This window comes from Equus caballus, chromosome 20, assembly GCF_041296265.1.
Source record: "Equus caballus isolate H_3958 breed thoroughbred chromosome 20, TB-T2T, whole genome shotgun sequence".
NCBI lineage: Eukaryota > Metazoa > Chordata > Mammalia > Perissodactyla > Equidae > Equus > Equus caballus.
The window spans coordinates 16,131,748-16,143,851 of NC_091703.1; the positions used below are offsets into that span (position 1 = coordinate 16,131,748).

Consider the following 12,104-nt stretch of genomic DNA (forward strand, 5'->3'; position numbering starts at 1 on the left):
TTCTCTGCCGCTGGATTCAGATCAGAACCACGTCTCACCTCATTTGTGCAATAACGTTGCAACTATTTTCTAGGTCTCCCTGACTCCAGCCCTTCTTTTCTCCAGTCCTCAATTTCACCTCTCACGCAATCACAAATCCTTTTCAAAAATGAAAATTTGCTGTATACCTCTAGTAAAACTCCTTCTAAGGTTCTTTTTAGAGTACAGGCTAAGTCCAAACTCTTTGCCTGGCATACAGGACCTTTCTGGGCCTGGCTTCTGCTTACCTCTTGGTCTCATCTTCGGTCACTTCCACACAAGAATTGACTCCCATCCAGAAGTGTGGTATTTTTTTTTTAGTTCTCATGATTTTTTTTCAGGCTGGAAAGTTGCTTGGCTTACTTCAAACTGCTGAATCCCCTACTCATCTTTCAAAACTTCCTAATACCTGGTCACTTCAGCTATGCATCCCTTTAACATCTTTTCCATATTGCCAACATAGCACTTTTTAGAGGTATCACAATCGATTGTCAAGTCTGCCTTTTCTACTGAGCTGTGTGTTTCTCAACAAAGGACTTTCGGATGCTCTCTGTCCTCAGGGCTGAGGACAGTGCTGGCACATAGGTCCCACAGAAGTGCCTAGTGAGGTCTTCCCTCCGCCCCCACCCACTCCTGCACTTGACGAGGTCAAGAGGAGTACTGTGAGGAGTTACCATTAGCAGGAGAGAGAGCGAATTAGACTAATAGAAAATGAAAAAGAGGAGGAAAGAGAAAGGGAAGGTAACAGGCGGCCTCGCCAACAGGACAGGGAAAGGATGTTCATCAGGAGACAGCTACTTCCACAGCAGGAAGGGCCTTCAACTGCTAAAGAGGCCAATCGATTTTCCTTTTCAGGGAAAACAACACCAATGTTATCTAAATCTTTCGGAAAGGAGCAAATTCCTTCCTTACCCCTGGGCTCAAGCCTCAGCTAGGAGAATGGTCTTTAATATGCGGTGACCTGGAGTTGGGAGCCCAGCAGGGGAGTTCACAGGCCGGGGCAGAGAAGCCCAGTCTCAGGGCCAGCTAAGGGAACCAAGAAGAAACCCACCTTTGTTCTTTAATATTTTGCCTGGGGAATGACAGATCTGACACGAAACCTCCAGAAAGCTGGTTAAACCATAACAGTGTGGAGAAGCGGAGACCTCCAGTACACAGGTCATAATGATCAGAAAGCCTTGAAAACACCTCGTTGTAACCTAACCATAAAGTCACTTGGGTGGCCAATCCTGAAAAGTGGCATCTGTTCTATTGAGTCCTTCCCAGCAAATGGCACCAGCCAACAAGTTTTTCTAATGTAAAGGCACAGAAGCTCCTTTATTTTTCCGATTGTGAAAAGAACATAAGACAAAACGACTTCATTTTAGAAAGCACTCAGAATTCTTTAAAAGGTACAGGAATAATTAAAAAGCATTTAGAAAAAGCATTTTCTTTCATTGACTGAAGGCTTCCAAGAACGTGTCCGGGTCTCGGCTGGGTTAACGTTATTACATAATCCTCCCCGCAAGGTTTGGTCATCACTAACTCGTGGATGAGGAAACTGACAAGCTCAGAGAAGCCATCGGTTACCTTTTAGTAAGTGGATAGAGTGTGATTCGAATACAGGTCTCTTACGACCGGTTTCTGAGACCTTTCTAGACCATGCTTCTCTCTTCCAACAATACTGCAAATAAAATGTAACAATGGTGTTACCCGAGTATTTATACTTCCTAAGGCAAGGAGAATCTCGGAAATGGGAAGGAAAACAAAACGTAGAGGAATGAGGATGAGCGAGCACTGACCCCACTTTCGTTTATTCCAAGGATAGCCTGGGAGGAGGTAATTGCAAACATCACTTCTCTAAAGCAGGGAAATTAACAATGCAGAATGGCTACTTGAGACTTGACGAAGTTGTTAATAAGGCGGAGGCCCGAAGAGATGCCCCGGGGCCTGCTTCTTCATTTCTATCAGCGATTAAATAAGCACAAGAAGGGGCAGAGGCAGGTAAGAGGCGGGCTCTCGGGTGGCTAGCGCAGTTGATATTCCTGGCACTCGTGTTCCAGATGCTTCCTTACAGTTTGCATGTCCGGGTGGCTCGGTCTCCATGTTCCACTCATTTTTACCTCCACGTTGTGGTCTCGCTCATGGGCACCCCAGACGCAAAACGCGCCAGAGAAGGCCAAGATCGAGTCCGATCTCCTTCAAGGCGCTTGTCTTTTGTGGGAGGCAGCCGCCCGAGGTTCCCTTTTCGGCCACCCCCGCGCCGTCCTCGCCGCCGGGCTGCGTGCCGCGCCCGGAGGGGGCCTCTCTGCACGGCCATCCCGCCCGCCGCGCGCGTGCGGCTGCGGGGCGCGGGCCGGGGTGACCTCAGACTACCCCGAGCCCGGCCGCGGCGCGTTCCGTGCGAATCCGCGAGGCGGTGTCCTGAGGTGACACCGGCTGCGCGGCAGAGGCAGCAGGCGCCGCCGATCAACTAGTTCGCACCGAGGATTCCTCTTGGTGCGTGGCCCAGTTTTCCTTAGGACGGGCTCCAACCCCTCGCTGACACCGCCCCCCCGCGCCGCCACGCTCCGAGGCCTTCCCCCGGGAAGCCTCGCGCGCCCGCCCCCCCCCCCCCCCCGCCGCTCGGCTCGGGCCGGCGCGCGCGCGCGCGCGATTCCTCGATTCCACAGGCGGTTCGCGCCGCGGGTGGGGGCGGGGCGCGCGGGGAGGGGGCCGGCCGCCGCCGGGGGAGGGGGGCCGGTGCCTGGGGGCGGGGGCGGGGGCGGGGGCGGGCCGGCGTGGGGAGTTCCTCGCTCGCGGACCACACGCTCTGCGGGCCAATCCCGAGCCAGCCTCTAGCAGTGTCGCACGCGGGACACGTCCAAGCGTTTGCTGGCACGGCCGGTGAGGGGGAGGGGGCGAGAAGGAGGGAGGGGAGTTGAGTGACAGGCTTGCGGGGCAGGCTGGGAATTGTAGTTCCCAGCTCCCGTGGCCATAGCCATTTTGTAGTCGGGGGACTACAACTTCCAGAAGATCAAGGGGACCATTCTAAGGTGCCCCGGGAATAGGCGGCTCTCCCCGGGGCCGGGCGTCCTGGGGCACTCGTGCCCAGCAGCCTGGCTGCAGGTAGACGCGAGGGCAGTGGCGAGGCCCAGCGTGTGGCGGCGGTGGGGTGAGCGGCAGGCTGGGGAAAGGGGGTGAGGTGGAGCGACCGAGCGTGCCATGCATTGAGCTAGGGAGCCTCTCTCAATTCCACTCCGAGGCTCGGCGTGGGAGCGATGCCTGAGTGCTTGCCTGGGAAGGGTTCGTCCAGGCTTCTCGGGTGTCTGGTCGACGGGGCTGCAGGGGTCCTCAGGACTGGGCCAGGGGCGGTCGGCGCCGGGGTAGGCGGGCGCCCGGTGGCTCAGCTGTGGGAGTTTTCGGCTAGCGTCCGGCGGGGAATTACCCGAGGAGCCCTAACTTGTATAAAAGCAGAGTCCATTTAAAGTTGGGCTGGATAGCCTCTCTCTCATTGGTTAGGGGGCTTGGAAAAAAGAGACTCGGCGAGCCCTCGCTGTGGTGCTGCCGCCGCCGCCGCCGCCGCTGGAGTTGACTCTTCTGCTCGCACTGCTGCTGCAGCACAAACGTGACTTCCAACATTTTTTATTTATCTTTCCCTTTTCTTTTCCAAGATGTAACTACAGATCAGACACTAAGGACCTTCACGTTTCGCTGATGTAGTTTTTGGAGGAAAAAGGGGGGGAGTGAAGGGCGTCGGTTTTTTTGTGTGTGTGTTTCGGGGGAAATTTTCCATTATGAGTGTTTTACTAAAGTGAATTTTTTTTTTGTTGTTTGCTTCGTTCGTCTTTGGCTCTTTTTTTTTCCTTCCCAATTTCGGATTTATTTCAAGGCGAATCGGGCTTTGGGGGAAGAGGAAGAAAAGTCGGATTACAAGATCAACCACCACCAACAACAATAAAAACCACCAGGATATTTTTTTGCAAATTTCTGACGGCTTTAAATTCATGAAGCAATTGTCCCCTTTTGCAATCAGCATTTGGATCTCAGAATGAGCAAGGAAAGACCCAAGAGGAATATCATTCAGAAGAAATACGTAAGTGCTCGTAACAACACATCCTTTGACTTGCAGTTTTAAGCAATGGCTGTGAATGTCAAGTTTATAGATAATTCTGCAGCTGAAGGGTTTTAAACACAGCGTCCGATAAGGCTGTTTCTTTCTTTTCTGAAAGAGGGCTTTTCAGGCAAAGTCGTGTCTGCCTAGTTTGGATGAAAAAACAGATTGGTGTAGCGATACCTCAAGTGAATAAATTGACCTCGAATGACACAACCATAATCTAGTTTTAGATGAAAGGCAAGGGATTTTGGTGGAGCTTGGAGGGGTGGGGGCTGCCGTAATGTAACTAAACTGCATTCTCGGTCGGATTTGGCCCCATATTGCACTTTGCATGCAAATGAGCCTGTGTTGTTATTATTAATGTTATTTGGAAAATCGTGTAACGCGGGTGTGTTGGAAGCCCTTTAAGTTGGCAATCGAGGGTCCGATTATGGCGATCTCGTTCCTTGCACGAGCACATCAAATTTAATGTATGTGGTCGTTTTGGCTTATCTGGTTCGCAACATAAACCAGTTGGGAATCATGTTACAGCGAATGCATTTGTTGGGATTGACTTTAATAATGGGACTGGTTTTGTTTAAAAATTCATGGTTTCCAGTTTTAGGGGGAAAAGACATACAATATAGCTAATGTTTTTAAGTAGGTATGTGAATGCATATGTAAGTGACTACAAATTTTTCTCTGTTAACTGGGCTTCTAAAATTGGGTGTTTCTTCAGAGATTTAAATGGTTTGGAATAGTTAAATTTGTTTTGTGCATAGTACAGCTACATTTTGATTGGCATGGGGAGTGTTTTTGTTTTGTGTGTGGTGGCTTTTTTTTTTAAGTTTGGGGGGAGGGAGGGATGAGGGGGACCGAGGGATTAACCAAATATGCACTCGAGTGATCCGTGATTAGCAGCATGCTTTAAATCAAAGAACTCATTTTTTTTTAAAGGCCAAATGAACATACATTAGGAATAATGCAACATGATAAGAAAGTTTTATTTAACTCGAGTCAGCAAATTGGTGTTAATATTTTCCCTTTTTGAGCAATGTGATGTGTGTAATGGGAGATGACCTTCGGGGCACTGGTTTTGTAAAAAATACATTTAATGGAAAAGCTGAATGCCTGTTCTAGAGGGCTGATTCTAATCAAGACACGTAAACTTCAACTATGAAAGAAATGCTAGGTTAAATAATCGAGCCCAACTTAAAAAGCTGTTCCCTAAAGAATTTAGAATTAAAATACATCCGCATTGCAGAGGGCTGGGTAGAATGCAAAGGACGAGTTGAAACTCGGGCTGTAGAAACTGCATGGAGACAACCTTGCCTGGGAGCGTGGACGCCTTCCCGGGGCACGTCCGATTCGGGGGCAGCCACAAAGCAAATGGGCTAGAACTTGGACAAGAACCGCTCTCCCCCTCCCGCCACCCCGCCCCAGCCCGGACCTCGCTAAGTTGGAGAGCAGTGTGGGGTGGGATTTTTTGTTGCCGGTGGGCAGCGGATGCTGTCGCGTCCGGGCGTCCGGCCGCAAGCCCGGGGCTGGCGGCGGCCGCGGGTGGCAGAGCGCGCGTTGACGCTGGGGGAGCGCAGCCCGTGGTCCCGACGTGCTCGAGCGGGCTGCGCGGGGAGGGCGCGCGGGGGTCGCGGCGGGCTGGGCCGGGGCTGGGCGGGCGCGCGCGCGGCCTGTAGGGGGCGGCCTCCGGGCTCGGGTTGGGGTTGGGGCTGGGGTTGGGGCTGGGGCTGGGGCTGGGGCTCGGGCTCGGGCTCGGGCTCCGGGCGCCGGGCGCGGGCTGGCGGGAGGGGCGCGGGGGCGTCGCGGCCGGCGGGGCCGGGGCGGGGGCCGGGGCCGGGGGCGGCGCGGCGCCCAGCTGAGGCGGGCGCCCCCCACGGCGCGCACGGCCGAGCATGGCGGCGGCGCCCGGGCCGGCTCCCTGCGGCCCTGCCCGCGGCTCCAGGGCCGTCCCGAGAGCAACAGGTTAAGCCGGCGAGACGTCAGCGCGCCCCCTCCCCGCCCCCGGTTCTTCCCCCGCCCCGCGCCGGCCTCTCCTCTCCTTCCTCCCTTCCTCCGCCCCCCGCGGCTTCGGGTTCCCGGACGCTCCCGGCCGCGTTCTGTTGTCATTGTGACGTCACAAAGGGACGGGCCCGGGTGGAACCTTCTCCTCCTCCTCCGTGACGTCAGAAGTCGGGCGGGAGGTTCCAGGGCGGCGGGGCCGCCGGGGGCGGAGGGAGCGGAGCGGAGGCGGGGGCTGCGGCGGAGCTGGCTGCCGCGTGGGAGGAGGAAGAGGAGGAGGAGGATGCGATCGGCCTCTGCCTTCCGTCCGGAAACGCTGCGCTTCCCTCCAGGTGAGCGCGGGGAGCCTTTGGTCCCCAAAGGAGTGCCCCCGACCCAGCTCTGGTTCCATTTAGGGGATGGGGAACAGGAGGAGACGCCTCCTTTCTGCAGAAATGATTCCTCTGTTTCCAGGTCAGCTGATGGTGTGGCGGCACTACGGTGGTAGTTGTATTCTCTCACTAACGCTTTGGAAAAGCCAGGAAACTTCATTCAGGGAAAGCTTTGCTCTGTAGGAGGACCCTGTTGTGGATTTGGTCACCTTGTCACTTTAAGTCGTGTTTGGGGTGTCTTTGCAGAATGTGGCGGGATGCCTTTTTGGGTGATGCTGCACAGCAGCAACTGTTGCTCTTTCTGGAAGCCTTGCAATACCATGGAGGGGAGTGGCGCTCCTTCGCTATGCCAGCTCTTCATGCCTGTTGAGTATTTTTGGGGGGCCGGAAGAGGGAAGGCTTGTCATTAATAGAGGGTTTGGAAGAGGACTGGACTCTTAAGACTAAACGTGTTTTGCGCTTAGTTAGGAACAAGAGAATAAGAGGCTCGCGATCTGAGTCTATTTACTCTTCTGTAACATGGAAAAAGTAATACCTGCCTTTGCTACTTCGCTTTATCTGAGAAGATCATGTGTGTGTGATAACGGGCGTGAAAGATGTAAAACAATATGCTGTTTCTATGTAAGACGGCATTATTGAGCTGGTGGAAGGCAGCACATTTCCTACAATTGGTCTCAAAAGCCTTAGATGCCTGCCGCGTTGCCATTTAGTTTATTGCCTTAGCAAAGCAGGTTTGGGGGTGAGATTGTAGACGGCAGGCTTTGGGAGAAATGATTGTTGTATTTCATATTAAATGACATCCTTGAGAAACTCATAAATTGCAGTGTAATCCTGTCTTAATTGTGCTGGGTACGACTCCCACTACAATACCTTAAATAACTGAAAACATTTGCCTTTCAAAGCCCCAATCCACTTGGACAATAAACACAGTTGCATGTTTGCTCTCTGGGTGTTTTCTGCCATTTCCATCACTGCACTGGTTGGTTATTCCTAGGGAGAATCACATAGATGCTATCTGGGCTTCAAAACCATTTGATCTTTCATGGTTTATAGCAGGTAGGAGTTGGAAATAAAAATGTCTGCCACATGAAGATATGATTCATACAGTTAGTACGAAAACAAATTACCAGTTGGACTTCTAGGACAGCTCAAGCAGAATTTGTACCACTAGGGTGTAAGTTTTAAGTATCTAATTTTCTGATTTAAAAGTGTGGTTATGATTAAAGAAACTGGGAAAAATTTGTTACAAGATTTAAAAGCAGGATTTAAAAAATTGTAAAGAAAAAAGTAGAACTCCACCAAAATATATTGATAGGATTTATGAGCTGCCTCCCCCACCCCAAACCTAGTTTTACACCCATTTGTGTTATTTTACAGTTTTGGGGGGAAAAGCCTTGTACACATTATTTAATTGCTAAGTTTTTCCTTTACTGGACTGTTCCCTTGGCTTTCTTTCTGCCTGTCTCTGGTAGTGGAAAACCTTTCTCATTGTCACATGAGTGTAGTGCAGAGACAATTTAGCAGCTAATGCTGTATGGAGAGATTATAGAAGGAATACTGTCAAGTTACAAATCCAAAGTGTATCCCTGAAATTTAAAAGGAAAAGTAAATGATGTCCAAAAAAATTCCAATTTGAGTTCCTGTTACCTGGGTTATTACTGCTTTACTGTAGACAAGTATCTGACTTGTGTGGCCCCCAAAGCCAATGGCTGAAATAGCCAACTAGAATTATTTAGTATGTAGATGGTATAATGGCTGTTTCTTCTCTCATAGTAGGTTAAACCAGTTCCTGTTGCTGGGCTGAGGGCTATTGACTCCCTTCCAAGTGCCTTAGAAATAACTCCAGTGTTAATCTTAATATATACCCTGCTCCAAAGGTTATTTAAACTTTGCTCCTTCAGAAAGAGAAAATCTTTTGGAGTATATAGCTGGTGTCTGTTACATTCAAAATAGAACTGCTTTCTTCTTTTCCTCCTGTCAAAGACCATATGGGAAAGTCCTATTAAGCCTACTACATTAAAACACGTGGTAAAGGCTAAGCTGGAGTATTTTTAAAATTTGCCCTTGATCGTGATGGTCTGAGGACGCAGACTCCTGACATTTTTACCTGAATGGTTAAAAAGTTTTGCAGCCTAAGAAATGTAGTTTCTGAAATTCTAGTTGCATTGTTGTAATGCTCTGGATGTTACTGGTCCAGCTCTTAAGTCTTCCCCAGGATTTCACTGACAGCTTTCGTAACCACCTTCTGCCCACCCAACCCACTTGCCTGCTTGGCTGCAGAACTTCCTGGTTGTAATACCCAGTAGGAAGCTCCTGGCCAATGGGCAGCTCTAGGGGGTGGTGTGTCTCCGACCCCTTTGGCTCCCACTCATAGAAGGCTTGCCAACTGTCAGTTGTTTCCAAATCTGGTTATTCCAGTTAGACTTCTTATTGCAATTACAGTTAAATATTATGTAAACCTTTGTACGAATGTGAAAAGAGAGTTGGTTTCTATGAAAACTTTAAGTTGAATGTTTTGGGAATTCTCACTACAAGTGAATTAAGGCCTGAATTAGGCCATTAAGTTAGATGTGGGCCCGACATTTAAGAGACTTGGAGAAAAACTGTAAGGATTTTTCACACATGTTGCTTTGCAAGTGATCCCCTTTTAAGAACCAAACTTCATTTATGCCCAAACTCCCTTCCCAACAAGCAAACAATAAAGCATAACATGGAACACCAGAATTCTCAGAAAAATCTAACTGAAAGTACATTTGTGTGTTTCAGTTAACATGTTAATATATGTGTGTGTGTATAGTAAATATATATATGTTTTATGGTTTCCTGCCTACAAACTTTATTTCTGGACCCTATCATCTGATGAGTGCTTTCATTGTATTTAACCTTAATCCCCAAATATTAAACTAGACTTCCTTAGTTCATGCTATGTAGCATAGGTGAAACGTGGATCAGTTTAGAGTGGTCCTACTGAGGTAATCTGTATTACTTTTAGAGTTAAAAACAATTGAGTCATTCACTGGATGGTAGGGGGCGGAAAGATTAGTGATTTTACACCTAATTTATATGGAGTTCAGAAGCTTGTATCTTGTAATCCAGCAATTTTAATTATTTTGTCTTACTTAGGAAATACTGCTGAATGTCTGTTGCATTTCAAATCCTTAAGCCTGCTTGTTAATGGAAATGAGACAAATTGAATCTCAGTTTCTTAGTTTGAATCAATTATCTTTTGTTTTTTTCCATCTCCCAGGTAACTGTTCTCTTCATTCTTCTGATACCCCTCAGCTCCCTCCCCCCCTCCGTCTCTCCCAAGCCTCAGTTGCTTTTCCAGGCCCCACTCCTCATTTTTCTGGTTCCTTTTGTGCATATGTACTTGCCTCATCATTACGGGCTCCTTTCATTCCAGGTGAGGACTCTGATGACTTTGGTATCTAAATCTGTGGTTCAGTATTGCTATTTGTCTACTCTTTTGTAGACAATTTGAATGAATGAGATTTTTCTTATCCTTTTAGGTTTTAATCTTTCTTGGGGCTTCAGTCAACTCTAGAGCCTTCTGGTACCCTCACGCTTTTTAAGTAAGGGGTTTTTCGTTCACTTCTCATTCAGAATAAAATCGTTCAGAGTAGAGCTGAACCGTGTAGGATGTGGTGGTGCTGGCTGGATACCCTTTTGCTCCTGGTGGAGGAATCCTGCCTGTTTCCAGGACTTCCTGCTCCTATCACTGCTTGCAAGTGGCCTTTATCTTTCTCCTCCTCCTCATCAGGATGTCTGGGATGGGAAGCAGCCCATGTGTTGCAGATGTCGATCTCGTCCTAGAGGGCAAAGTTGAGGTCACACCTGAGGGAGCAGCTGGACTACAACCTTGGGCCCCCAGGTCTCTGGGTTTCTTTCCACTTCCACCACAGTTTGTCTTGCTACAGATTTTACTACTCTTGTAAAATGCTGCCCTCTCTCCTTGGGCTCTCTTTCCATTTGAAGAAATGTGCCAGAAGAGCTTGGATTGGAGAAAACACTCTCGATGGCCGTATAACACCCACCCCTCCTGAAAGCATCGTGAAGAGAAGACCCAGTCAATTCTGAAATAACCGCCCACATTTGTTGTTTCCGTAGTGAGTTCACATGAGAAAAAGAGGCTGTTGAGCCCATTTTACAGAAGAGAAAACTGAGGCGAATAGACCCTGGCCAGAGTTACACACCGTAACTCCTTCCCACTTTTTAGTGCACATGAAACAGAGGTAAAATGAATCATCACTGTGGCCGCAAGGGGAAAAGGAGGTCATGATAGGGGCTCTTGGCAGGCTTTGGAGAGGTTTTTTTTGCTTGAGAAAGTTGGGGAAGTTAAGGCAGTTTGTCAGTCTCCTGGAACAGGAGTGTATCTTAAGAGCATGTTTGTGTTTGTTGTTTTTTTAAACACCAGTTGGTGGAGCTACCCCTTTATCCCCAGCTGGCTGTCTCCTTGAGTCCTCAGTGGAAAAAGAGCCGAGATGCCAGTACCCCTGGGGACTAGCTGGTTTGTGCTCTCTAGTATTATGAGTGCTCCATGACACCCTCCGTGGTGTACCTGAGGGCCAGCGAGGGCTGCATTAGCTCTGCAGGCTTCCAAGAGCCTGTTTGGTTTCGTAGGGGCTGTGACAAATCGCCTTCGATACTTTCTCTTGCACTTTTGTTGTTGCTCCTGCTAAGGGCACCGTGGGGCGCTGGGGGAAATCATTTGCCCTCAAGTCCTCACCAGGGTCTGGGCCATCCGGTAAACAAAGGCTGCCCAGATATGTTAATGAGGCAGCATGAGTAATAGGAACATTATACATATTTACTCACATATTTCGTGGGATGTACGGGGCTGTGAGGGGAGCCCTACTGGTAGAACTTTGTTCTTGAGAGCCGGAGCTGCCTAAAACGCCTAAATTGGATTTTAAGTTCTAATTTTGTAAGTCTGTCAAGCTCCACCACCCATGAAGAGGAAGGCGAGTGAGCGCTGAAATGCTATCAACAGCCGTGTTTAGTTACCGTGAATCCTAGAAGACTAACGAGACACGGCCCAATTTGCCCCTCTCTAGTACAGCTCTTCCTCACACGCCTATTTTCTCCAGTACAACCAGGACTTCTTTTCCTGTCATGTTTTTGGGGGGTAGGTGTGAGAGGGGTGGGTGGTGTGTGTCTGTTTTCCATCAGGAGACCCTCTCTGGTTTACTGTGACAGCAGGTCAGGTATCTAGTGACTGAATCATCCACGAGAATGTGGGAGGCCTTTTGGCGCCTTGTTGTATTGCTGTCTCTTTAAAGTCTGGGTGGTTCTTTCTCCGTTCTTGTTTAACCACAGTTTGGGCTAGGACTTGGTCTACAATGGTTGAGTGTGTTATCTCTTGGTTCTCATTTCTGCCAGCTGTTAAAGTGTTTGGTGTCTGTGGGGGCAGAAACAGGTGCCAGGAGGAAATGAGAAGGGATTAGGACTGAGCATGTGTTTCTTCTATTTATCCCTTCCATAGGTTTGCAGAAAGGGGACTGAATGAATGCTTATTCTGTTAAGCAGCAGTTGGATATAGATGTTATTAAAACTTGGGGAGAGTTTTGCGCTTTGTGTATATGCCTTATTACTAGTACCCGGGCTTCAGTAATGAAGTGCCTCAGATTCGCACAGGCTTGTTTTGA

General features: G+C 49.1%; 1 protein-coding gene across 8 annotated transcripts in view; it reads left to right on the forward strand.

The window, feature by feature from the left end:
• The first annotated feature begins 2,307 nt into the window (after positions 1-2,307).
• Positions 2,308-12,104, forward strand: part of JARID2 (jumonji and AT-rich interaction domain containing 2) — a 255,093-nt gene continuing 245,296 nt past the window's right edge. Inside the window, exons 1-2 of one of the 8 annotated variants that reach the window (XM_070244931.1) lie at positions 2,308-2,496; positions 3,869-4,072. In XM_070244931.1, coding sequence (XP_070101032.1) covers positions 4,028-4,072 — 45 coding nt within the window. In that variant the 5' untranslated portion in view covers positions 2,308-2,496; positions 3,869-4,027. Of the gene's footprint in view, positions 2,497-2,948; positions 3,152-3,534; positions 4,073-6,267; positions 6,421-12,104 lie in introns of those variants that run through there. The other 7 variants (XM_070244935.1, XM_005603585.4, XM_014734729.3 and 4 more) reach the window with 7 other exon arrangements.